The following is a 23,664-nucleotide window of genomic DNA, read 5'->3' as shown; positions in this document are numbered from 1 at the left end:
CCAAACTTCGAGTCTCAGGAATGTATGAACTGTGCTCAAGTTTTCGAGCTAGCCAAGCATCGGGACAAAGTAGAATAGTTAAAACAGACCTAACAGTAAATAAAAAGCAAAGCTAACGACTATCGTTGAACAATTTCCTATTCGTTCGTGTTGTGTATTGATCTGAGCCTGTCACTCCACCCACACACGACAGGGTAACTCCACGTAATACTGGCGAGAATATACGTTCTGACGTTCGTTATTTGCCCAAACAGCAATCCAGTTACAATGGAAATGCCAGCAGGAGAAACGTTTCTCTCGTATATTACCAGACCAGTCTGGCAATTTGCAGCCTCCGAACGGAAACGCGGAAAAATAAATATGCACCAAATGGCTGTAAATCCATTACTATGTAACACTCACATTGACACCGAATGCTATTGCGTATAATAAAAGCTTAAACTTTCAAGATAGAATTTTCATTTAACTATAGCATTCTTCAAAATAGTATTTACGTATTTACGACAAAATAAAATCAATTCTAAATTGGTACCAACGGAGAAGTAATTATCCTCACCCTATCGATTAAGAATTAAATCACTTTCCATTTGTCATTGCGTTATGTTTGAATCGAAGAACCACAACTTCTACCAGTATACACAATAATAATTCTGTCCACAGTGGGTCTACACCGATGAAGGTCTTAGCAGAGCTGGCGTGTGCTCGAGCGCCAACGTCTACGGCTGGGGATCCAGCGTCTCAAGATGAGGTCGAACCAGCGAAAGCCTCTTCCCTGCACAAGGATTCAACTCGGGATCCAAGCCCGATAACCGTCTCCAAAGAACAACAGAAAAAGATAAAGAACCCCATCAAGGAGCTGTTCGAGAAAAAGAAGGAGATGAACGAGCGTAAGCAGCAAGAGAAGTCGAAGAGCGAGGCGGCTCTTCGAGAGTTGAACGTACACAGACAGCGTAAGACGAAAAAGACCAAGAAACACCAGGAGTTCCCTTTGATTCGTCGCAGCGAGCACGGGGGTTTGGTTGAAAGGAAGAAACGTCGCGATACTTTCGAACGGAAGGAAGAGTTCACGTCGAACAGAATAAAAGATGTCTACGACTTCGACGAGGAGGAGAGTCAAATGGAGCCTAATTTGGGCAGTGTGATGTCGTACAGAAGTAGACCAGGTTACGAGGTAAGCTGCCTGAGATCCAAAGAAGTCGACGTCGCAGGTTTGATGACCAAGGCCATCGGTGAGAGTTTAGAGAACGGAAAGACCGGCGAGGCGTTGAGCACTAGACTCGAATCGATGATAGATCGAAAGTTTAAGGAATTGGAGAAATTCGCCCCTAAAACGAAAGGCGCGTTGAAATCCTTCCAGAGCGAGGAACAACAGCGACAGATCACCGGCCCGATGGACGACTACATCGAGAGGAAGCAATCGCGACCGAAACGACAAATGGAACAGAATCTGAAGCACTCCAAGCTGAAGAAGCGCAGTAAAAATCCGAAGAAGAGACCCAGGAACGCCTGGTACGAGAACGACAGTTCCGACGAGTACAGAATCGCGGTGAAGACCGAGGGTGTCGGCGTGGGGATTTCCAAGAGCCAGAGAACCTGTTCGAAAGGGAAGCAGAACATATTCGCGGAGCTGTACACCTCGTCCGAGAGCGAATTCGACGGCGAGGACGCGGACTATGAGGCGAAGAGACAACTGAAAGCGAACAAATGCACGAAAGAGACCGCCGAGCTAGAAAGCGTCGAGCAGAGTCAGGAACCGGATAGTAAATACTGTTCGGAGAACGACGATCGCGTGGACGATTGGGAAGATCACGATTCGAAGAACGACGTGAATAAAAACGACTGTGACAATAAGAAGTCCGAGTCGGAGATGTCGGATCAGCCTCTGGTCATCGACGAGAGGAAGGACATGGACGATCACAGGAACAGCGACGAAGAAACTGAGAATCAGTACGAAGGGAATTTCTCGTTGGACGATTTGTACAGGGAGGACAGTTCGATCGCCGATACGGATATCGAGGAGCCAACGATCACAGAGTCTCAGAATATGCCGGACGAGTGTGGAGTCCATAGTCCAGCTTTGCCACAAGAGAGAGACGATGGTAATAAAACCGACTTCATGCAGGACGACGAGTTGATTCCGTTGGAAGAAGCCTTGGATCTTTTGGATCAAGCAGAGAACGATCTGGGAATGAAATACGATGGTATGAACAAGGACGCGAGACCTATGGAGGATATCGATACGGTGGTGACAACAGAATTCATGAACGAAACGTTCGATCCGATCGAGGAATCGATAGAAAAGTGCCCTAGTCCAGTGGAAGAACAGGAAGAAGAGGAACAGGACGACGATCTTCTTGCTTTACCAGAAAAGCTGTCGACCAATGAGAAACCGCAGAAAGAGTCTGATAATCTTCCGCTTCACGTGTTTCTGAGCAGAAAGGTGCAAGAGTCAAAAAAGAGAAAGGAGCAGCAATTAAGAAAAATGCAAGAGGAACAGGAAAGGATTTTAATGGATTTCCAACCGACCAGAAGACAAAGGAAATGCGCCATCGGCAAACAGGGTCTACTGGCAGAAATAAGCAGTTCGGACGAGGAAATAAGCCTGAAGGACAGTAGAAAGACCAACGAGAAACCGGATCACGAGAAACCTCGTAAACAGAAAAGAGAATCGAAGGAAAAACGAAAGGAGAGGTATATTGAAAAGAAGCACGAACAAATGATAGCCAAGGAACAGAAGGCCATAGAAGAGGAGATTTTGCGGGAGCTCGGGAAGAAGAAGGAGTCACTTGCACAAAATTCTGTCGACCCACAGATGGACTACAACGGTATAGAAGAACTAGAAAACACGGAACTATTCGATGAAAAAACTGTTCAGGAACAAACACAGAAGAAGAAACATCAGATAAAGGAGAAACAAAAGAAACCAAACAAAACGGAGGAAGATATTTGCGTTAAGAAGAACAACGAAGGTACGAGCGATCCGGAGATCGATTCCAACAAATCCACGCACCCAGAGACTAACCACGAGACCGAAAATAATCAGGAACCCTCTGTAAAACAAAAGAAACATTCGAAGTCCCCGACGAAATCGAAAAAGAATCCAAAAGGGGACGCAAAAGTCTCGACCACGAGTAAAAAGTGTAAAAATCCGATGGTTGACAAGTCAAAGAATCGAACGGACTCGAAGGGATCGAAAGACAAAGAACGCAGATCCTCCAGTGGTAGACGGGATTCCGACGACGAGGAATTGAAGACGACAAAATCTTGGAACAAAGTCGAGGAAGGGGTTGGAGTGGCGATTGGTCGACGGAAACGTGCTGCTGCTAATCAGTTGTATTATTGGTCCAGTTCGAGCGACGAAGAAGAGATGCTCGAGGTAGTTCCCGCGGTCGAGGAAGAGGAAGACGATCGTCAAGAACAACACGGTTGGATCGTCGGTGACTCTCACAAGAGGATGATAACCATGCTTGCCATGGAGAAGCAGTTGAAGGAGAAACGACGAAGAAGCGAGGACGAGTTTGAACCCGGAAAAGCAAAAAGCAAAAAGCACAGAAACAGCACCTCTTGATACGTGTTTCATGATTGAAGTGACTAGGAACCGCTGAGCAGCGTGTCATTACTTGAAGCCAGGGAAACATTGCTCGATCATTGATGACCCAGAAACAATGATCGCAATTCTTGGAATGAAACACACCTCTGATTCGCGTCTCGTTACTGAGCTTCTTGAGGTGATCAGGAATACACAGTTCCTTTACTGATATCAGAAACAACGTGGTTGACGCACCTAAAATACGACTGCAATTCTTGATACGTGTTTTACATAGACGTTTGTTGAAACGGTTGGAAATAAATGAAAATACTGTTCTTCCGAAGCCAGAGATACGACTGAATTATCAGTAATCCCTAAAAGAGAATAGTAACAACACCGGCGAAAGAAAAAAAATTGCTCGAGAAACGACAAAGGGGCAAAAAGGAAAAAGAGATCGAGACGATTTTGATACGCATTTCAAGAATATATACGTAGAAACACTCAGAAGAATACATTGTTTTGTTTTTCTTGGCGCGTGCATACCAAGTTTACAGTTCAGATAAATAGAACAGACTTTTCTAAACAGGTGTAGCATAACTAGGACTTTTGATACTAGTCTTAGATTTGTGAAGGTGAACAAAGAAATTAAATTAATCGAAACAACAGAAGATTGAATCGTCAACTTTTGTTGAAAAACGACCGACAAAGGAACAGTTCGTAATCAGTTTGTGTCTGTAATGTTTACGATTAGACAGTTAAAAGAAGGTTCGAGACAGTTAAAGGAAAGACTATTGTATAGGCCAGAACAATTTGTTATTTTAATAGATTTCTTCGTTATTCGTTTTCAAATATACGACATTACGCGATTGCGCGAATTTAGTTTTTTTTTTTTCCTTTAAATATTCTTTAATTCATGGCAGATGATCTTAGCCGTAGAAACAGGACGCTTAAATTTATACAATCGACGCTTATTTGTTCCATCGAATGATGAACAAAACGAGACGTACTGCCAAGGAGAAATTCGAAATATCATTTGTTCATTGTTGCGAAACGCGTCTGGGACAATTAGACACGTCGTAAAGTTCATTTTTACGGAACGAAACCGAGGCAACAGAGTTGCATAACGAAAATGGCAACCTGTACATAGCAGCTTGGCGTTAACGATAAAAAGCAAGCTCGTATTACGTTAAGAATATAATGATTCCAAGCTCTTATAAATACTATAAATATAATCTAACATTAGACTGAATGTGAGAAATAGCGGAAATTAAAAGAAACAGAAAAAATGTATGAAAAAGAGCACCTTTAGACAATACCTAGGACATTTGTAACGTTTTAGTTAACATAGCGGATCTTCGGGTAACCGATCGGTAAAATTACAAAAAACAAAAACAAGAAAAACAAGAAAAACGGAGGGAAAACGTGTTGCGATGTATAAAACAGAAAAGCAGAGAGAACGGATGATAACAGCTGATTTTGACTCTTCAAGGACGATGTAAAACTAGGGTCCAATCGAGTAGCGCGCTTTTGCCGGCTTTTTTTTGTGATTCGTACATATCGCAAAATTGACAAACGAAACTCTGCCGGTTATTTTATGGCCTGGCAAGCTTTCTTTGTGAGCGTCAGAATCGAAATCTACTTTCGAGAAACTGCTTAGCGCATCATTGACCATTCAATGCAAAACCTCTTGTTTCTGTTTGATGTGTTCGAATTCCTAGATCTCATGTCGCGTCATCAAGAAGTTTGATGATTGCCACGTATTTAAGGGTGAAGCTTATGATAAACGCAAGGAGAAGAAATAGAAACTTTCCTTTCGTATGCCTAGTTGATGCACATAATTCTAAGTACCGTAGATTTTCATATGATATATATATGTATATATATATATGTATATACGGTATATGTATATATATGCATATATAAATATATAAATAAATGAATAAAGGTATATATAAATATGAATATAAATACGAGAGAATAATTGAATGTATAACAGAAATGAATAAAAAAAACATAGACTTTAATGTAAATGTACTGCCATAATCATATTATATACGAAAGCCTATGCGAATAGTTATTAATATTATTCCTGTAAAGATAAACAACCAGAACAACAGCGACAACATAAAATGTTTAGCACAAAAACTAGGCAACAATCCGATGTACATAGAGCATATTTTCAATGTGTCTGGAAAAGTATGTTTTGTAATATAAGGATTGCAAAGGAAAATAAAATCATTAAAGAATCACTCCTGATGGTATATATTATAGAATGAATGAAAAACCTTGCTTACGAGACTAGCTTCTTTAAGAAAGCAAATGGTAGAATTTTATACATTATTCTGCGTTGTAACGTGTATGTACAGGGTATGTCAAAGTGTGGTACACGGAATAGCTTTGATGTAGCAAATTTAAAGTGAATTTAAATAAATCTGAATTGATCAGAGTCCTCTTCTTGAAAGTAATTATAGTCAACACTAGATAGAAACGAAGATAACTTGTTAATACATACATATATATACTATTAAAATGAAAAAGAAAAATTGATAAAGTTATTTGTTAAAATCCCTTTTATAATAGTCTTGATATGGTGGGTAAGCATTTCGGTTCTACAAGATTATATTTTTGTTCCATTTATTCCTTACATCGACGGAAGACGTAGCAGGAATATGTCACCGATTTTACCATGAACGAACTTATCCATTTAAGGAACATACGTCGCGTTTAATCGTCGGGATAGTAATATTTAAATAATGATATTCGAATATTTGAATAGTTTCAGCTTTAATTGTGTGGTTTCCACAGGTAAAATTCAAATTCTAATTTAAAAAGCTAAGTACGCATAAAAACACGTACATATTTATCATTTTTACAACTATAAATAAGGTAAATCTTTATTTTAACTATGACAAATAGATCTACTTTAATGCATATTAGAAACGTACTTTCCATTTGTTACATTTCTAAAAACTATTTAGCGAGGCAATTTTGAATTTGTCACGATTCTTTAACTGTTACGATTGCTGCAACGTGATTGGTCGAAATCTAGAACTATTTATTCGATTCACAAACATTGGATATTAAATATTTTTACGCATGTGCTTTCGTAGTATCCACTATCTAACAGTATATTCCTTTTTACGATGCTCGTACGCCTCGTTAAAACAGGGTCGGGTACGAAATGATGAATTGTTAATCTAAGCATCATAGTACGTTTGATTTTAGAGAAGTTTTACATTCATGACTTGATATACTATATGTATATCGCCAAAAAGGGTATATTTTAATAACCGTTTTTCACATCTTACCGCTGAGCAGTATCCCGCAAAATGAAACAAATTCTTTGTGGCAAGATAGGGTAAGATCATTTGAGTTTCTAATGAGGCGAACTTTTAAAAAACGAGAAACTCAATTTCTGAATTACATACGATCTATATTAAGTTTCGTGACATACTTGCACTGCCTGTTCATGTGCCAAGTTTCGCAACTTTTAGGTTATGCTCTAACATCAGAACGAATCTTTGAAACTGTCAAAATTTTCTTTAATCAAGTATTTAATCGTTCATCCAACATTATTCTAATGCAGTTAATTACTTGCACTCTCCCATATTTTTTACAAAAAAAATTATGTAAAATACAAATCCCATTTACACATTTTCATATGTGAAGTATGAAGTATTCTCTTTTTTCCAGGAACAGCATTCTGCTGATCTCGAAGACGTCCCGATATCCTGTGTCTATTGTTTGTACAAGGAACTTAACATCAGGCAGAATGAACAGAATTTACAGGCCCTTATTATCATCACCACATGTACGTTATTTTGGAAACCCAAACCGTACATATGCCATGTTAATTGGAAGAGTTTTAAGAGGAGCATTGAAAATTCGGTATCTTATATTGGGAGGTGCAGTTGGTAGTGGAGTAACATTACAAAAGGTAAAAATAATATAATTATAGAAGTCTGATTTAAATAATTTGGTATATACAGGGTGTTCGGCTACCCCTGGGAAAAATTTTAATGGGAGATTCTAGAGGCCAAAATAAGACGAAAATCAAGGATACTAATTTGTTAATTGAAGCTTCGTTAAAAAGTTATATAAACATTTCCAGATACACAGTATATTTTCGGTAAGGAATTTTTTTCTCGAAAGTGCGTAGGAATTCGGGGGTATGTTTATTCACCAAAACTGATTGAAATTGACCCCTGCAACTGAAAATAATTTTTTTAGAACCATTTGAAATTTTTTAATTTTGTCGAAAAATTTTACACCTACTCGAATTTTTTCCTCGAAACTGAGTAGGATTTCGGGGGTATGTCTGTTCACCAGAAATGATTGTAATTGACCCCTGCAATCGAAAATAATTTTTTTATAACGATTTGAAATTTTTTTTTTTCGCCGAAAAATTTAGGCACCTACCCCCTTGTCGATTTTTCTTAAGAATTCGTTTTTCAATTTTAGTAATCTTATTTGACGCTCTACCGAAAAGTTGTCTAATACTTTTTTGTAGGTATCCATGAGCTCCACTTCAGGAAAAAGTTTCATTGAAATATATTCACAATTGTAAGAGTTATGGCTGTTTGAAAATTAGACCATTTTTATGGGGTTTTTCTCATTTTGCGTGGTCAAGGATCAACTTTTCGAATATTTTTGCAATTTCTACATATTCTCCATCAAAATACGCGTAGTTTGCTTTTTTAAACATTAAAATCGTCCAATCCGTTCGGGAGTTATGACATTTTAAAGATTCGCATGAAATTTCAGGAAAGCATTTCTGGCCTCACATTAAAATTTCGGTAAGGAATTTTTTTCTCGAAAATGGTTACGATTTCGAGGGTATGTCTATTGACCAAAAATGATTGAAATTGACCCCTGTAACTGAAAGTAATTTTTTTTTAACGATTTGAAATTTTTTAATTTTGTCGAAAAATTTTACACCTACTCGAATTTTTTTCTCGAAAGCAGGTAGGATTTCGGGGGTATGTCTATTCACCAAAAATGATTGTAATTGACCCCCGCAACCGAAAATAAGTTTTTGACTTATGAATATCAAATTGATATTCTTGATTTTCGTCTTATTTTGGCCTCTACAATTTTCTATTAAAATTCTTCCCAGGGGTAGCCGAACACCCTGTATAGCATGCTTTATTATTTTCTGTTCAGAAATATGAGCAATGGAAAGAAGTTTTGCCAGACATGAGCTGGTTAAATGACTGGTTGCCTGAGGAAAGTGAATGGCAAAATTTTCGTGGAACATTAATATCAGTCAAAAATAGTATAGTAGACAAAATAGAGATTGGTGAGTATCAATACTTGCATAATTATTTAAGTAAATAAATATGCAAGGTAAAAGAATTATAGATATAAAAAATGGGTAAACACAAACAGATCCACGTCTAAAGCAGTATGGGGAAATTAAATATAGAGAATATAAACACTGGTTTGATCAAAGACTGGATGATGCTATAAAGGCAGCAGAAGTTGACAAGAATGAATCAGGTGTGGACACTTCCTCTAATGTAATTTTTGTGTTTTTTTGTATTTCTTATTTTTTTTTTCCATTTATGTATCATTGCATGTTAAAAGTCCACTCATTAACATTATTGCTATGTTGCTACTACTTGTTTAACCCTCCGGCAGACGCGCCCGTACATAGAGTCCACGACTTAGTTTCGCGACTTAGTCTTTCGCCAAAAAGCTTTTTTTTCGTGATCGGATCAACTTCAGACCTTTTTCTATTCCTCATTTCAAGGTCTGTCTATTTATTTGACCCAAAAGTTAAAATTTCATAATATCAACTCCGCATGTACGGAGTACGAAGAAAGGTGCTCGTTTTACGATAAAAAGCGCGCCTGCCGAAGGTTAAGTTATCCGGCTTTTTTTTTAACCATTTCTTAATTGTTGTCGCAATTTTTCTTTATATTTTCATTGCAACTTTTGCATTACTATATCAGTGGTTTAATACAAGATATATACAGTATAATTTAAATTCTGGTTGCAACAAATCTGTGTAAAATATTTTTAGGCAAAAAAGTTTGACAAATATGACCAGCATTGACAAAACATTTAAGAGACTAAATTTAGAAATGGCAAAATTTTTGCCTAAAATGATATTTCGTCGTTAAATTTGCTCACTGAACTTTTTACTTTTAACTGAAAAATTGCATGTACAAATTCAAATAATCCGAACCTATCTCTGGGAGATTTAAAATTGTTGTTAAGATTTTTACTTCGTTAATTATAAGTTTTGGAACAATACAGGAAAGATATGTTAGTGCTGCTCGATAGTGAACGATTTAATTTCTAATAAATGTGTACTTGTTATTATATAACAGTATGTATTAATCCCATTTAAAAAAGTGATATGTTATAGTTATATTTATATCGTTCGATAAAAGTATGTACGTGGGTGAAATTTCGGAATCTCGTCCTAAATTGATCCTCGTCCTCCCATCCATGTCCCAACAATCAAAATTTGGTAATTTTCGGAAATCCGCATGCCTCTATTGGACGAAGAATAAAAAAAAGAATGTTTTATGCAACAAATTCCCGAAGTTAATAATGCATATGAGAAATATATAATTTTCATATTGAACCTTATATTTCACAGTATTTTTGTGTAACATGTGTAAGTAACTTTAATTGTTTAATAACATCGTGAAAATATTTTTAAATTAAGTCCAATTGATAGATTGGTAAAACTGATAGAAGTAGGATGCATTTAACCATTTTGTATATACATATATCTCAGTTTGTTGCATAAAACCATTTGCTTGTACTTCAAACACAATTCCACTATTTGTCCAGGTATTTGTCTAGAAATATTTTATTATATGGTCTGTTCTGTTCAGGTATATATGACGCGATCTCGGCAATAGTAAACCAACTTTATTCAGGTGTGTAAAAAATCTCAGAATTATCCGAAGTCTGTCCATTCAGCATTTTTTTTTTTTTTTATTCATAAATAATTTTAGGATAATTCTAATTCCTGTAATTGAAATTAATATTAGTCTTTTGTCATTTAAGCAAACATGAAATTTAAATACTGAATGGGACAGACCCGTTTATTTTTTCATTTTCATTACTTTTAAACCTTATTTTTAACAAAATCACGGTTGTCTCTTAATCATAGTGTTTAATAAAGTTTAAATTAAATATATTATTATTTATTAATTTATCGCAAGTATCGAATGTTTTATGTTTGGTATTAATATTTTGCTGATTTCTACATACATTAAACCAAACGAAAATTTATATATTGCATAAAATAATTTCTAAATACTAGTTATTTCCCTATCATCTGCTTCCATATATCCGTTTATAAAAGATTAACGCATTTGCTTCCGATAGCTCCAATTAGAAAAAACATTAAACAATATGAAAATAAGAATGGTTATGATCGGAGCCGGTAGCGAATGTGTTAAGTTAATTTTAAAGAACAATCATTTGCTTCGTAAGAATTATCAGAATAAATGTCTGATTGCACTCGCATATCACTCGCTTGATCAGCAAAGTATTATTGTTATGGATTACCAGCTTTCTTGCTAACTACCCTAACACATTATTGAGATTTAAATATCTTCTGAAACAGAAACAAAGGATCAACTCTTAAACAATTCTGTTGCGTTTGCTCGACCATTAATTGACGATAATGTTGAAGAGGAACGTAAGAAAGCTCGTATGTACATATTAATGTTCTACAATCTATTCTTTTAAAGTTTTTTAAATTTACAATTATACATATCGTAATTATAATTTAAGATAAAACGCAGGAAGAAGTGATGCAAATACAATTGAAGTATCAACGTGAACTCGAAAGATTAGAGAGAGAAAATAAAGAATTACGAAAGCAGATGCTTTTACGCGGCAATCAGAAACTAAGCAACAAAAAGATAAAAGTAATTAAATCGCAGTGTACATTTTTTGATGCACAATATAAGATTTAGCATTTGTTTTATAATTCCGTAATTATAAATATTTTTTAGAAATCTTTAATCGACATGTATAGTGATGTTCTAGACGAACTTAGCGATTACGATAGTGCTTATTCTACTGCTGATCATTTACCGAGGGTAGTAGTCGTCGGTGATCAAAGTTCTGGTAAAACATCTGTGCTAGAAATGATTGCTCAGGCAAGAATATTTCCAAGGTAATCAAACACATTTTTTAAAATGTATCTGCAAAACTGCTAATAATTTTACTGTAGAGGTAGTGGCGAAATGATGACAAGAGCTCCAGTTAAGGTCACTCTAAGCGAAGGTCCATATCATATAGCTCAATTTAAAGACAGTGCAAGAGAATTCGATTTAACGAAGGAGTCAGAATTAATTGAACTCAGACGCATAGTCGAGTATCGCATGAAAAATAGTGTGAAAAATGGAAAGACAGTCAGTCAGGATGTAATTTCAATGACAGTAAAAGGACCGGGGCTTCAACGTATGGTTCTGGTTGATCTGCCTGGTATAATTAGTGTAAGAGATCGTTTAAACAAAGCATATTTGACCCCTTAAGTGTCTAATACGCGACTGTCACGGGTGAACATGTTGCAATTATTGGCCTTTTGTTGGAAACCATCTATGGTTCTATCTATATCTATCTAACTAATGCCAATTTATATCCTGTTTTGAGAAAATTTCTTTAAGCTTGCAGGACCCTGAAGGGGTTAAAAAATACATGTTTAATTTTAAATTTTTGTAATTTTCATTTTTTGAGACGATGCTTGATACTTAGAAAACTTTTGCAACAGACAGTTACGGTAGACATGGCCGAAGATACTCGGGATGCAATTCGACAAATGTCTCAGCAATATATGAGCAATCCCAACGCGATTATTCTCTGCATCCAAGATGGATCTGTGGATGCTGAAAGAAGCAATGTAACAGATCTTGTGTCTCAGATGGATCCCGCTGGCAAACGGACAATCTTTGTTTTAACGAAGGTACAACAAATCTAGAGTGGTGTTTCAATGTTTTGAAAATTACAAAAAAGATTTTAGGTTCGAGGAGATTAATTTTACAGTACATTGACATTAATAGGTAGATCTAGCAGAGGAAAATTTGGCAAATCCCGACCGCCTTCGTAAAATTTTGTCTGGTAAATTATTCCCTATGAAAGCATTAGGTTATTTTGCTGTCGTCACTGGTCGCGGTAAGAAAGATGACAGCATAGAAACGATCAGAACTTACGAAGAAAAGTTCTTTAGAAATTCGAAGCTCTTCAAGTATGTATTCGTGCACAGGCATGTAAACATATAGGGCGTCAACACCCTGCAAAATAAAACTGACCATTTTCATGACTTTTGAACAGGGATGGTTTAGCAATGTCTAGCCAAGTTACTACGAAAAATCTTAGTCTCGCGGTTGCGGAATGTTTTTGGAAAATGGTCCGCGAGACTGTCGAACAACAGGCAGATGCATTTAAAGCAACTAGATTCAATCTTGAAACAGAATGGAAAAATAATTTCCCAAGGTAAACGGTTTAACCGTAAAACACATTGACAAAGAAGTCAAATAAAATTGTAATTTTTTTTATAATTCTTTTTATAAGAAAGAATAACTATTAATACTTATTATATACGTATACAACGTTGCGCACCAAAGCGTACAGACAACACTATACATCACTATACACATTAACACAATACACTGTATATCGATTTTCTAGCTATACAAATTTTAAAATCTTCTTACGTAATTGACAAAAGCATATGTACATTTTAACAAATTTAGATATTATCTAAACAAAATAAGATATCCTGTTTTACGTAGGTTGAGGGAATTGGATAGAGACGAACTTTTCGAAAAAGCCCGGGGAGAGATACTGGACGAAATTGTGAACTTGTCCCAAGTTTCACCACGACATTGGGAAGAAAAATTGTTAGTCAAAATTTGGGATAAAGTTAGCATGCATGTATTCGAGAACATCTACTTGCCCGCTGCTGAAAGTGGAAACCCTGGTACACGAATTATACAATAACGGCGCGATGTACTTTATGCCCCTGTAATAATAATACTTTTCTAATTCAGTTACATTCAACACAACTGTCGATATAAAACTTCGACAATGGGCAGAACAACAATTGCCAGCTCGAAGCGTTGAAAGCGGCTGGGAATCTTTGCAGCAAGAATTTCTTCATTTTATTAGCCAAGCACGATTGAGTACCGATCACGATGACATTTTTGACAATTTAAAAAATGCGGTCATTAACGAGGCGATGAGACGACATACTTGGGAAGAAAAAGTAAATTTACCGAGCAGTTCGCGTCTTACTATTCGCGTTGGATTAAGTGAATGTACATAAAAACATGAATATTCTTAGGCATCTGAAATGTTACGTGTTATCCAACTGAATACTTTGGAAGACAGAAGTGTGAACGACAAACGGGACTGGGATCAGGCAGTGCGTTTCTTAGAAAATTCTGTCAAGGAGAAACTGCAAGTTACGGAGAAAATTTTACGCGAAATGTTGGGCCCTGGCGGGAAAGAGCGATGGATTTACTGGCTTAGTAAAAGCGAAGAGCAACAGAATCGTACAGCAGTGAAAAATGAATTGGATAAAATTCTGCATTCGGATAAAGTAAGAGGCGAGAGTGAAAACTTGTAATTATTTACTGTTTCAATTGAGCTTTAAAATTAAAAGAGTATCGATATATCTTTTTTTTGTGGACAGAAACACGCTCCCACTCTATCACAGGACGAGTACACAACAATTAGAAAAAACTTGCAACAAAATGGTCTAGAAGTCGACAATGAATTTGTTCGAGAAACGTGGCATCCTATTTACAGAAGATTCTTTCTACAACAAAGTTTGGCTAGGGCATACGATTGTAAAAAAGGATTTTATTTGTACCACACAGGACACGAAAATGAAGTATGCAAAATTAGAATTGCTCGGAATCAAGTTCTTTAGTCTATTTGGTCCGATATTTTGTAAATCATTTTTTAATATTGACGCAGATGGAATGTAACGATGTCGTACTATTTTGGAGGATTCAACAAATGCTGAAAGTCACTGCTAACGCCCTTCGACAACAAATCATGAATCGCGAAGCTCGTAGATTAGATAAAGAAATTAAAGAAGTATTGGAAGATTACAGTCAAGACACCGAAATCAAGCAGAAGTTACTAACGGGCAGACGAGTTACGTTGGCAGAGGAACTTAGTAAGTTTTTTCAATCAATAAAAAAATTTGCATGTTTTTATTATAATCTTCTCCTATAACGGAATGTTAAGCTTTCACCTAAGTAATTATATGAAAAGATAAATTCATCAACGGGATAGACATATACCATGAATCGATTCGTGATTCGATACACAAATCGAAATGTTGGACTAAATAATCAACTTTAATTTGTAGCTTTGTTCGACCTATGCCATTTAACAAACTTCCAATACAAACATGGTTTAAGTCGATTATTTAGTTATTGTTACGCTCATTTTGTATTCCAGAACGTGTTAGGCAGATTCAGGAAAAGCTTGAAGAATTTATTCAAGCGCTAAACAAAGAGAAATGAAGAGAATAAACTAAGAGTATTGTGGATACTTCAAACCTGAGGTGCGTGACATGTGATAAATAATACAGAGTGATTCTCTTACTAGAGATCCGGAAAGCGGTAGCCGCAATTCGCCCGGTCGTAACATTGCTGTGACATTAAAAGATGTCGATATAATGTTAAAATCGAAAGAATTGCAATTACTGTTCTTGGTGCATCCAGCGAGATAATCATCTTGTATGATAGCCCTGGTGGCTAATGTGCGAATGTTTAGATATTAATTTACATTTCTCACAATCAAACGACGGAACAGATTATTACTAGTCATCAATCTCTAGAGCCACTATACAATTGAAAAACACAGTTCTGACGTACGAATTCATTGTTCGGTTTTTAACAATGAAATTATCGCTGAATACGTATAATAATCGTACAATGTCTATAATTTATGATTGACGCATTTGGCAACGTTTTTCTGCTCAATCATTAACCATGCAAAAGCAAATAGCATACAAATTTCAGACACCGCTTCATACACCCATTGAATAATGCACATGTTTGATAACATGATGACTGTAGATATAAAATAAAAAATGTATTTAATTTATGTACACATTTAATATAAATAGTCATCGTATTGTACATACGTCCATGTATACAAAACGAATGGGATAAACAAACGCTGTATGCATAGGAAAAATGATTAAAATAAAGGAATATACATACATAGCGAGTGTTTTAAACACTTTTTAGATGTAAAATGTGTACTGAAAATTTCTTAAAGTAGTTTTTAATAAAAATAAAACATGTTATAAGGATGAAGTATTTGTATTAAAAACATAATAAATAAAAGCAATTTCCCTAATTGGACAAATAAGATAAATGCAAACATACAGTGAAAGAGAAGTATTCGTACAGTAAGGACGTAGTAATAAAAAAAAACTATATACTGGATTATAGATATTGCATGCCAACTGTAATATCGTAATTCCTCAAAAATAAATCATTCTAGTACCTGTTCCATATATCCGTCTTGAATGCCGAGATACTTACCCATTTATTATAACAGGTATCTTACGGCATTTGAAGTATTGCGTAAGATATATATAATTATATATATTTAAATATAATTATTAATATAGAAATTTTAGAATTTTTTATTTCTACGTGTTTTCTGTACGAACACTTTTGTCCTTGACTGTAGATTGAAAAAACGCGATGAGTATTGTTCGATAGACGTAATTTTACCTATGTAGACATTGTTGTTTTGAAACTTTTTTTTATTGTATAATCTTTTCTCATCCAGGAAGTTTGTCACTGACACTTAACAGAATCGCTTGTTAAGTACTTATGAAATTGAGATATCTTTTTGTACAAAAGTGGTAGAGATTATTAAAATACGCAATCTATGCCTAAGATTCTTCTCGTGGTACGTGAAGTTTTACAACGTATTTTGATGAAATTTATTCCTATTATTTATAAATTCATATTAATAGATAACTAATGGTTCCCAATATGTTACAAAGTTATAACCAACATGGTAGGAACATATTAAAAATATTGTTCTTTTCTTTGAAGTTTAATTGACGATGTAAATGACTATGTCAGGCAGAAAAACTAGTGTCTCTGATCCGTTAGTAAATTCTGAAAATACTAACTCAGACGTAAAATATACCCTCTTTTTGGTCCGAACATCTGATAAAATATTTGAAAATCGTACGCGTTTGCGTAAATTCGCAATGTCTTCTAAAATTGGTAAACTTTCATTGATCAAATAAAAAAATTTTGTCATTCTAAAAATATACAAAATAAAATGTTTGCACTAAATGTCTTTCTATGATAATAAACACCACTTATGCACGAGAAACAGATCGATATGATGTAAACTTATGTGTAGCGTGGATTAACGCATCAACGACACAGGACGAAAATTTTAATTTTAAGTTTACCCATTATTGTTTGACAATACCAGCTCAATTTTCGCCGATCGTCGGCACATTAAAATCGTACGTATTTAAATATTTCTTCCTTCATATATAATTTGATATCCATCGTAGCTAATATAAAATTAAACAATGATGTACATTTGGCAGGAATGTTTAATTTCTTTCCCCTCATTATTTACGGTATATTCGATGTTTTAAGAGTTGGGCAAAATTTCAATCGATTAAGAAATCGTACAAGACGTATTAGGTAACAAACACAACATCCAGACGATCGTGGCAAATAATATGCAATTTCTTTGAATCTTTATACAAATAGAAATTTATCATGGAAGTAACGCCTACCACTGCCCAGCATGAATAGAAAGAAGTGTGTTGTGCACTTCTGGGGTTGATAATCAACAATAAATAGCGCAACACGTTTATAAATATGACTGTACCGATATATTGTTCTAAGTATAAACATTATTATATACAATTATTTGGTAGTACATCATTGGTAACTCGAGAGGTGATAGTTTGGCCGCAAATCAAGAGGAAAAAAAGCGTTTTCGTAAAATGGACGTGATGTATTAAATCTTTAATTCGTATCGGATGTCGCGCGTGTCTCCCAGAATGAGTGTGTCATTATAAACGGGAGAATGAGAATTTGTACAGTACAGGGAAAACGCTCATTGCAAAACTAGACTTCTCTGCTTAAACGTATAATCCTAGCAATACAACAGATTAATATCAGATAAATTGTCCCAGACAAAATGGCCTTGTTCAATGCTCTTAATTTAGACTTATTCATTGATAAGTTACGTTTTTACCACGTTACTGGTATCCTGCGTATCTGGAATAAAATCGACGGAACCGGGCATCCCGTCAGCTTCACCTGTATTGTAACCGGAAAAGGAACACGCGGGCGCGCTTCTAGCAGTGATCACCGTTGCCTCGGGGAGGAGGGACGTACGTTCCGTCGCGCTTCCCCAAGCTTGCTGATAAGCACTACGACCACGTATCCTGCGACTCAACGACGATCCTACTACGCCTAGATGCTCTTTGATATCATTGTGTACATCAGAGACATCCCACATGGCTCTACAAATCATGCGGTAGAAGTACTTTGTAAATACATCATTCAATTAATAAGTAAATTATTCTAAGAAATATAATCGAATTTGTTTAATGAAAAATGGGACGAAAATCGGAAATAACGAAATAATGTTTCAAGTTTTTTTGTATCAAAAGTACTTCTACTATTGTCGGCACGCAGAGTTAACTGACTCACGGCGATGGTAGGGCGCAGCCATACAGGAGAATCCACTTACCTCGTAGACCGACGTAATTAACTTACAGCAGGGGTGGCGAACTTCTTCGAGAGTTATGAGTCCCACTATCAGCCAACTGATTCTCCCGCCATCAGACAGCGCGTCACGTTTCGTACCAGTTAAGTGCTCAACGGAGCCTTCGTCCCAAGGCTCTGCACAATAGGTAGGGGGAAGGGGGGTCCTTCTGCGCTTTAACGGAACAGAAAAGTAAGGATGGAGCCATAATCGACTCGCTTGTCGCCAGTTCGCCACCCCTGATTTATGGCATAAGCTGATACTGTTTTCCAAAAATCCTAAGATGAACTATTGTAAAACACTAAACCCATTCGCTTGCTAATGTCCAGAAGAGCTTATCAAAATTCGCTCCATGGAATTTTCAAGTAGATAGGGTGAATGTCTTTTTGTAGAAATTCATCCGCACTATCAGGCGCTCACCCACACCCATCGCGATTACTTTATTCGGGTCAACTAGCATCCACGCGCCGGCAATAGTATAAGGCTCTTAATTCTACGCTTTTCATGCGTATAGGAAAATTTTACGAAAATAAAATATTGATTACCTTTATCGAAAATTAAAAAGAACATCGACAGAAAGATGGAATCTTTAACTACTTTCGATTACCTGAATGCATCCCACCATGCTTGTCCTTGAGCTAGATTTACAAAAGGTTTGTATGTAAAACTATAATGATGAGCCACCGCCGCTAAAAACATTTCAATACATATTAGGAAATCCTGCAGCTTCGATGATATATTTCTGATATCATCCACATTTCTCGTATTAAAGATACTTGATATGACATCAAAATACACTAATAACGCGATCATTACTCCTTGACTGTAAAATAAAGAAACGATGTTAAGCACGTGTCTTATGCATGAACTAATGCAATATGTTCACGCAAACTTACAAGAAGGAGAAGAACACGACCGCTTTGATACACAGAAACTTGCCAATTGGTTTCATTGGTTTTAAAGCTTCTGCATTGGCACGATAGAAAAGCACCAAACAATACATGGCGACAAATTGCGATAAGTTATTTAGTGCGATCATATATGGAAAAGCGACGTCTGTTCTGAATTCACCTTCCCCGTATACCCCATTGAGCTCGCAAATACTAGAAAAATTCGTAACTTAGATAAATATTTGAATATATTTCCGTTGCGGCGCCAAATTTAAAAAATTTCCTGCACGACACTTACAATGATATTAAAGTTGATATAGGCCTAACAGCAGTATATTGCAATATTCCATGTTTGCACATATGTACAAATTCCCTTCCCATCTCCCAGTCAGGCAAACAACACAACGGGAACATGTGATGTACCTGAGGAGACATTTCAAGTCTATGTTCCAACTGACGATCCGCATCCAAGTAGGCCAATAAATACATCATAAAATTATATATTACATAGGCTTCATAGCACTCTCTCAAACTATCCACGTATATACTGCCCTCAGGGTAAACGAGCCCCAGCCACTGTACAAGTACAAACGGCATTATCAATAAAATGAAAAAAATGTATCATTATAAAAGAACTTAGAGGTGTACACCTACAGCATTCACTGCATAAATTGGTACCATCCATAATATCCTAAAATAAACAGTAAAATTAAATTAATCATAATCGATCAATTTTAAACTGATATTCTTATGTCTATTCTTTTTTAGTTATTTAAGTTGTAAAAGTGGTTACATAAATATATGTTACTTTCATATGGTAGTTCAGCAAGAAACTTTCATCTTTATGTAATATTCACTTATAACTACAGGAAAATCTCAATTTATTTTCTGAATAGAATAAATATATGATTTTTTTACTGTTGGTACTTTACTCCCAATATAACGAAATTTGTAGTTTTCAATGTAAAATATATAATTTGTTATTAAACGGACCTTTGATTTTGTATAGATACTATTTTATGAACATTAGGATTTTACAAATACCTACTCCTCTAATTAGTCCGCTAAATCGAGATTTAACTGTATTATTATTTCGTGGAATGTTGCGTAGTTGTAGAATACCCGGTACATAAAAATTAAATCGATAACTACGCGTGCATGAGCAACGGTTTAGAAAATTGCATAACAATATATTGGAACCACTTAAAGGTGCTGTACGTGCACTACGATTTTAACATTTAATAATTTTAAAAATTGTAAAAAATACAATAAAACTCGACCGTGTCTCGGTTTTTACTGTAAATATGTACTACACAAACATTGCATTCACAATCTTCAATTTTATGTACATATTTTAATCACAAAAAATACATAAATGTTTAAACTATAAGCGAAATATTTAATTCTACATCAGTTTTGCAGAAAAATGGCCTTTAATCCAGTTTGCTCTAAATAATGATATTGTCCCCATTTAAATTTCTTCCTTTCTATTAAAACTATGATTAAAAATAGGCAGATTTTAGTTTTCCTTGCAGCAGAAAGTCTTTTTATACAGTGAATGATGGTAAAGTAATAATAAATAAACATAAAATCTCCCTCTACACGTGTAGTATTTTATAACTGATGAAATTTAAAATTCATAAATTTTGAAACAGTGGTGTTATTCATTTATAGCCTTTAGCTATGTCTCTAGCCCTTGATCTTTACTATGTCAAAAGTCAATCAATACAGTTCTATGATCTTGTGTTCCTAAATTGTATACAGGGTGTCCCGTTTTTCGAGAGAAAGAATTACGGGCGACATCCTGTATATTCTATTACAATTCGAAGTTTTAGCATGCACACTTATAATGTAAAGATTTGTTTAATACTATTTAGATGAAAATTAGATAATATTACAAATAAATCTATGTATATCTACTCTTTTTTTATCATATGTAATTAATTTACATGAAATTGTTTAATCGGAATATGTAAAATTAAAGCAACATAAGAACAAAACTAGACATTAAAATGTTTTTAGTTTTACACAATATGATTGCTCCAAATTTTATAAATTTTTGAAAAACGTAATATTTTCAGACAACATGGTATCATTTAATATCAAAATTTTATATTTTACTTAATCAAATCTTATTTATTTAACTTGCTAATATTATCATAATTTTTATTTATAATTTTTAGAATAAATTTCTACATTTTTTTTTAGCATCAAATTAAAGTACAATCCTTTATGCTTAAGTAACAACCCAACTACCTTTGTAATATATGTGCTTATCAGGTATGTAGTACTATGTATTAAGTAATCAGATTTTCGTATGTTTTTCGAATAAAAAAGCATCAATTATTGTTTAATTCAAATTTTCTTATATAATTGAAGAACTTGCTGCAAAAAAGAGATAGCTCTACCTTTTATAATCTACAAAGATTATTTAGACTGTACCCCAATAGATATACTTTTATAAGCATTGTAGATATGTATATATTTATTTTATGATATATCATGTATGATGTTTATTTGTTGTTATCTACCTGCAAAGATTTTAAGGAAGCAAAGTTATGGTATAAGTATTACATACAATTAAAGGAAAAGAATTAATATATCAGGAACATTCCTTCACAAAAATTTTTCTTTAATTCAATTCTATACACATTATCATCAATTGGTTTACTTTATTAGTAATTCTGTCTGTCATAGGTATATAGCTTTGTAAATTAAAAATCTTTACTACTTTTAAATTGTATTAAATATTGTAAGTGTAAAACTAGAGCCACTCCAATTTTGTTATGGGCACTTCAAACACAGCACTAAGACTGTATAGTCATACACTAATGTCAACTATCGCTTGTAATATTGTATGAAATAAAAAGACTTAAATTCATTTCTTTGACTTCTTTAAATCAGGTCATTTAGCATTGTTTATCTATGAATTTCTAATATTTTATTCTCTTCATAATACCCTAATCACTTAAGTCAATGTTTCTCAAATTTCAACTTCCCTCTAACCCTCTATATAAAGGAAAATTTTTAATGGATTTTTAGAGCAGAATTAAATTCTTATTCTTTCAACATAATTTAAAACTTAATTACACATATATTTCATTAACATTTTAATCTTGTGGGGAACAATGAATATTTATTTCAAAACAGAGTTCATTTTAACATACTTTAAGACCATTAAAATTGATAAGGGTTGAGACTCCCAATTAGACTACCTTAATAAGAATGAAATCTTTGTCTTTTATAATATTATATTTCAATTTTTCTTCTGAGAACTCATAAAACTTTAGCAATGTGTTCGCAGACCATGATTTAAGAAATATTGGCTCAAGATATTTTAGATCCCTGAATACCAACAAACTGTACTTCTAAAATAAACCCAACAAATAGTCAGACTTACCTTATTATATACTTCTGCAGCCTGGGTTGTGTGTAATATATCATATGTTGTACAATTTCATAGAAAGCAATGGGCAATGCCAGTAACACAAATGCACCACCCACGAGTGCTCCTTGATCTTGTTGTTCAAAACCATTCTTAATGGAATTTGCTATTAAAATAGGCACCACAATTATAATAAGGAGCGCGTATAGACACGTTAGAACTGGTAAAATCCATAGCCGCCAACGGCGACAAACAGATGCCATCACTTTAATAGATTTAAAGAGAAAAAAATATCACATTATTTTCCAGTCAGTCCGCTGGAACTTCTGTAAATACAAACGACACTTTGTTACGGAATAATTTCATAATTCGCATTTCGCGTGGATAAAATTTCTCTTTAGGTTATGACGAACCTAGCTAATGTTTCTTGACTCGGAGGACAAATTGATGGGTTTAAACGACGCTTCCATCGAAGACGAAAAAAATGAAACAATTGTTCACTCGACCAACACGTTTCACAATGTTTGACGCAGTAATATCATCGATAACGTAAATAGTAAATGGCGTAACGAGGTATAAAAAAAGTCATAACAATATTGTCGGACACGATGAATCAACGACTGATCAGCTGACGATGACAGTACAAAGGGGGGAAACTTCCTTTTAACCCCCTCGTCATTAATTATGCGATTCAATAGTCGCGCGGCTAATAAATTTAATTTGTTTGCATCCCTTGAAATTTGTTAGGAACGCTAAAGTGCTTCTTTTAGTTTCTGAAGTTTGATGTAAATAAAGTAAGTCTCAGTTGGATGTAATCTTTTTACTATATACTACTTGGAAAGAGTACTTTAGTCAATTTTGATTAGTAGGCTACTGGAAAAAAGCCATTTAAGTAACAAACTTTCTGCGATAGTGCAAAACTGCATCAATATGTTGTAGATGCTGTTTAAACATTTTGCAATATTCGCGTGTCGTACAGCATTGAACTCTGTTTCCGGAAGTATTCTTTGTCTTTTGACAGGCGAATCCAACACGTGTAAAGAACGAATCTCTTGAAATCATTCGAATTCATTCATTTGTAAAGTTGAAAAAAATCT

The 23,664-nt window shown here is 34.8% G+C and overlaps 3 protein-coding genes across 8 annotated transcripts in view; 2 read left to right on the top strand and 1 right to left on the bottom strand.

The window, feature by feature from the left end:
• LOC143344036 (uncharacterized) overlaps positions 1 to 5,975 on the top strand; it is a 257,432-nt gene extending 251,457 nt beyond the window's left edge. For all 3 annotated transcript variants that reach the window (XM_076769593.1, XM_076769592.1, XM_076769594.1), the window contains one exon: positions 661 to 5,975. In XM_076769593.1, coding sequence (XP_076625708.1) covers positions 661 to 3,568 — 2,908 coding nt within the window. In that variant the 3' untranslated portion in view covers positions 3,569 to 5,975. The remainder of the gene's footprint in view (positions 1 to 660) is intronic.
• A 580-nt stretch (positions 5,976 to 6,555) lies between these two features.
• On the top strand, positions 6,556 to 15,959 carry Opa1 (Opa1 mitochondrial dynamin like GTPase). 4 transcript variants are annotated; one of them, XM_076769602.1, is made up of 19 exons: positions 6,556 to 6,738; positions 6,848 to 6,887; positions 7,223 to 7,466; positions 8,693 to 8,828; positions 8,918 to 9,028; positions 10,381 to 10,425; positions 11,121 to 11,207; positions 11,291 to 11,427; positions 11,515 to 11,678; positions 11,736 to 12,000; positions 12,276 to 12,467; positions 12,565 to 12,749; positions 12,836 to 12,997; positions 13,297 to 13,484; positions 13,555 to 13,769; positions 13,848 to 14,105; positions 14,199 to 14,399; positions 14,486 to 14,690; positions 14,978 to 15,959. In XM_076769602.1, the coding sequence occupies exons 2-19, from the start codon at positions 6,859 to 6,861 to the stop codon at positions 15,040 to 15,042; spliced, it is 2,889 nt and encodes a 962-aa protein (XP_076625717.1). In that variant the 5' UTR covers positions 6,556 to 6,738; positions 6,848 to 6,858; the 3' UTR covers positions 15,043 to 15,959. The 4 variants fall into 4 exon arrangements, with proteins under 4 accessions (XP_076625717.1, XP_076625719.1, XP_076625718.1 ...); XM_076769604.1 differs by lacking the exon at positions 11,121 to 11,207 and having other exon boundaries at positions 6,556 to 6,887; XM_076769603.1 differs by lacking the exon at positions 10,381 to 10,425 and having other exon boundaries at positions 6,557 to 6,887.
• A 308-nt stretch (positions 15,960 to 16,267) lies between these two features.
• Positions 16,268 to 23,495, bottom strand: LOC143344046 (transmembrane protein 184C). The gene is made up of 7 exons (XM_076769630.1): positions 22,981 to 23,495; positions 22,583 to 22,893; positions 19,837 to 19,873; positions 19,481 to 19,758; positions 19,189 to 19,395; positions 18,900 to 19,115; positions 16,268 to 18,047 (listed from the first exon to the last, which is right to left on the bottom strand). Exons 2-7 carry the CDS (start codon positions 22,828 to 22,830, stop codon positions 17,765 to 17,767), a joined length of 1,269 nt encoding a protein of 422 aa, XP_076625745.1. The 5' UTR covers positions 22,831 to 22,893; positions 22,981 to 23,495; the 3' UTR covers positions 16,268 to 17,764.
• Positions 23,496 to 23,664: the final 169 nt, after the last annotated feature.

This window comes from Colletes latitarsis, chromosome 7 (genome assembly GCF_051014445.1).
Source record: "Colletes latitarsis isolate SP2378_abdomen chromosome 7, iyColLati1, whole genome shotgun sequence".
Lineage (NCBI taxonomy): Eukaryota > Metazoa > Arthropoda > Insecta > Hymenoptera > Colletidae > Colletes > Colletes latitarsis.
This window is presented reverse-complemented; position numbering and strand designations above follow the sequence as displayed.

Bases quoted from the DNA above. Each gene is read 5' to 3' on its own strand.
- Opa1 (XM_076769602.1), top strand. From the start codon at position 6,859: ATGAAACAAATTCTTTGTGGCAAGATAGG. The intron at 12,468-12,564 runs GTACAACAAATC...TGACATTAATAG, and splicing joins CAATCTTTGTTTTAACGAAG to GTAGATCTAGCAGAGGAAAA. The intron at 13,770-13,847 runs GTAAATTTACCG...GAATATTCTTAG, and splicing joins GACATACTTGGGAAGAAAAA to GCATCTGAAATGTTACGTGT.
- LOC143344046 (XM_076769630.1), bottom strand. From the start codon at position 22,830: ATGGCATCTGTTTGTCGCCGTTGGCGGCTATGGATTTTACCAGTTCTA. The intron at 19,116-19,188 runs GTAAGTTTGCGT...TTTATTTTACAG, and splicing joins GTCGTGTTCTTCTCCTTCTT to TCAAGGAGTAATGATCGCGT. The intron at 18,048-18,899 runs GTAATCGAAAGT...CATGATTTGTAG, and splicing joins GCATGGTGGGATGCATTCAG to AGCCATGTGGGATGTCTCTG.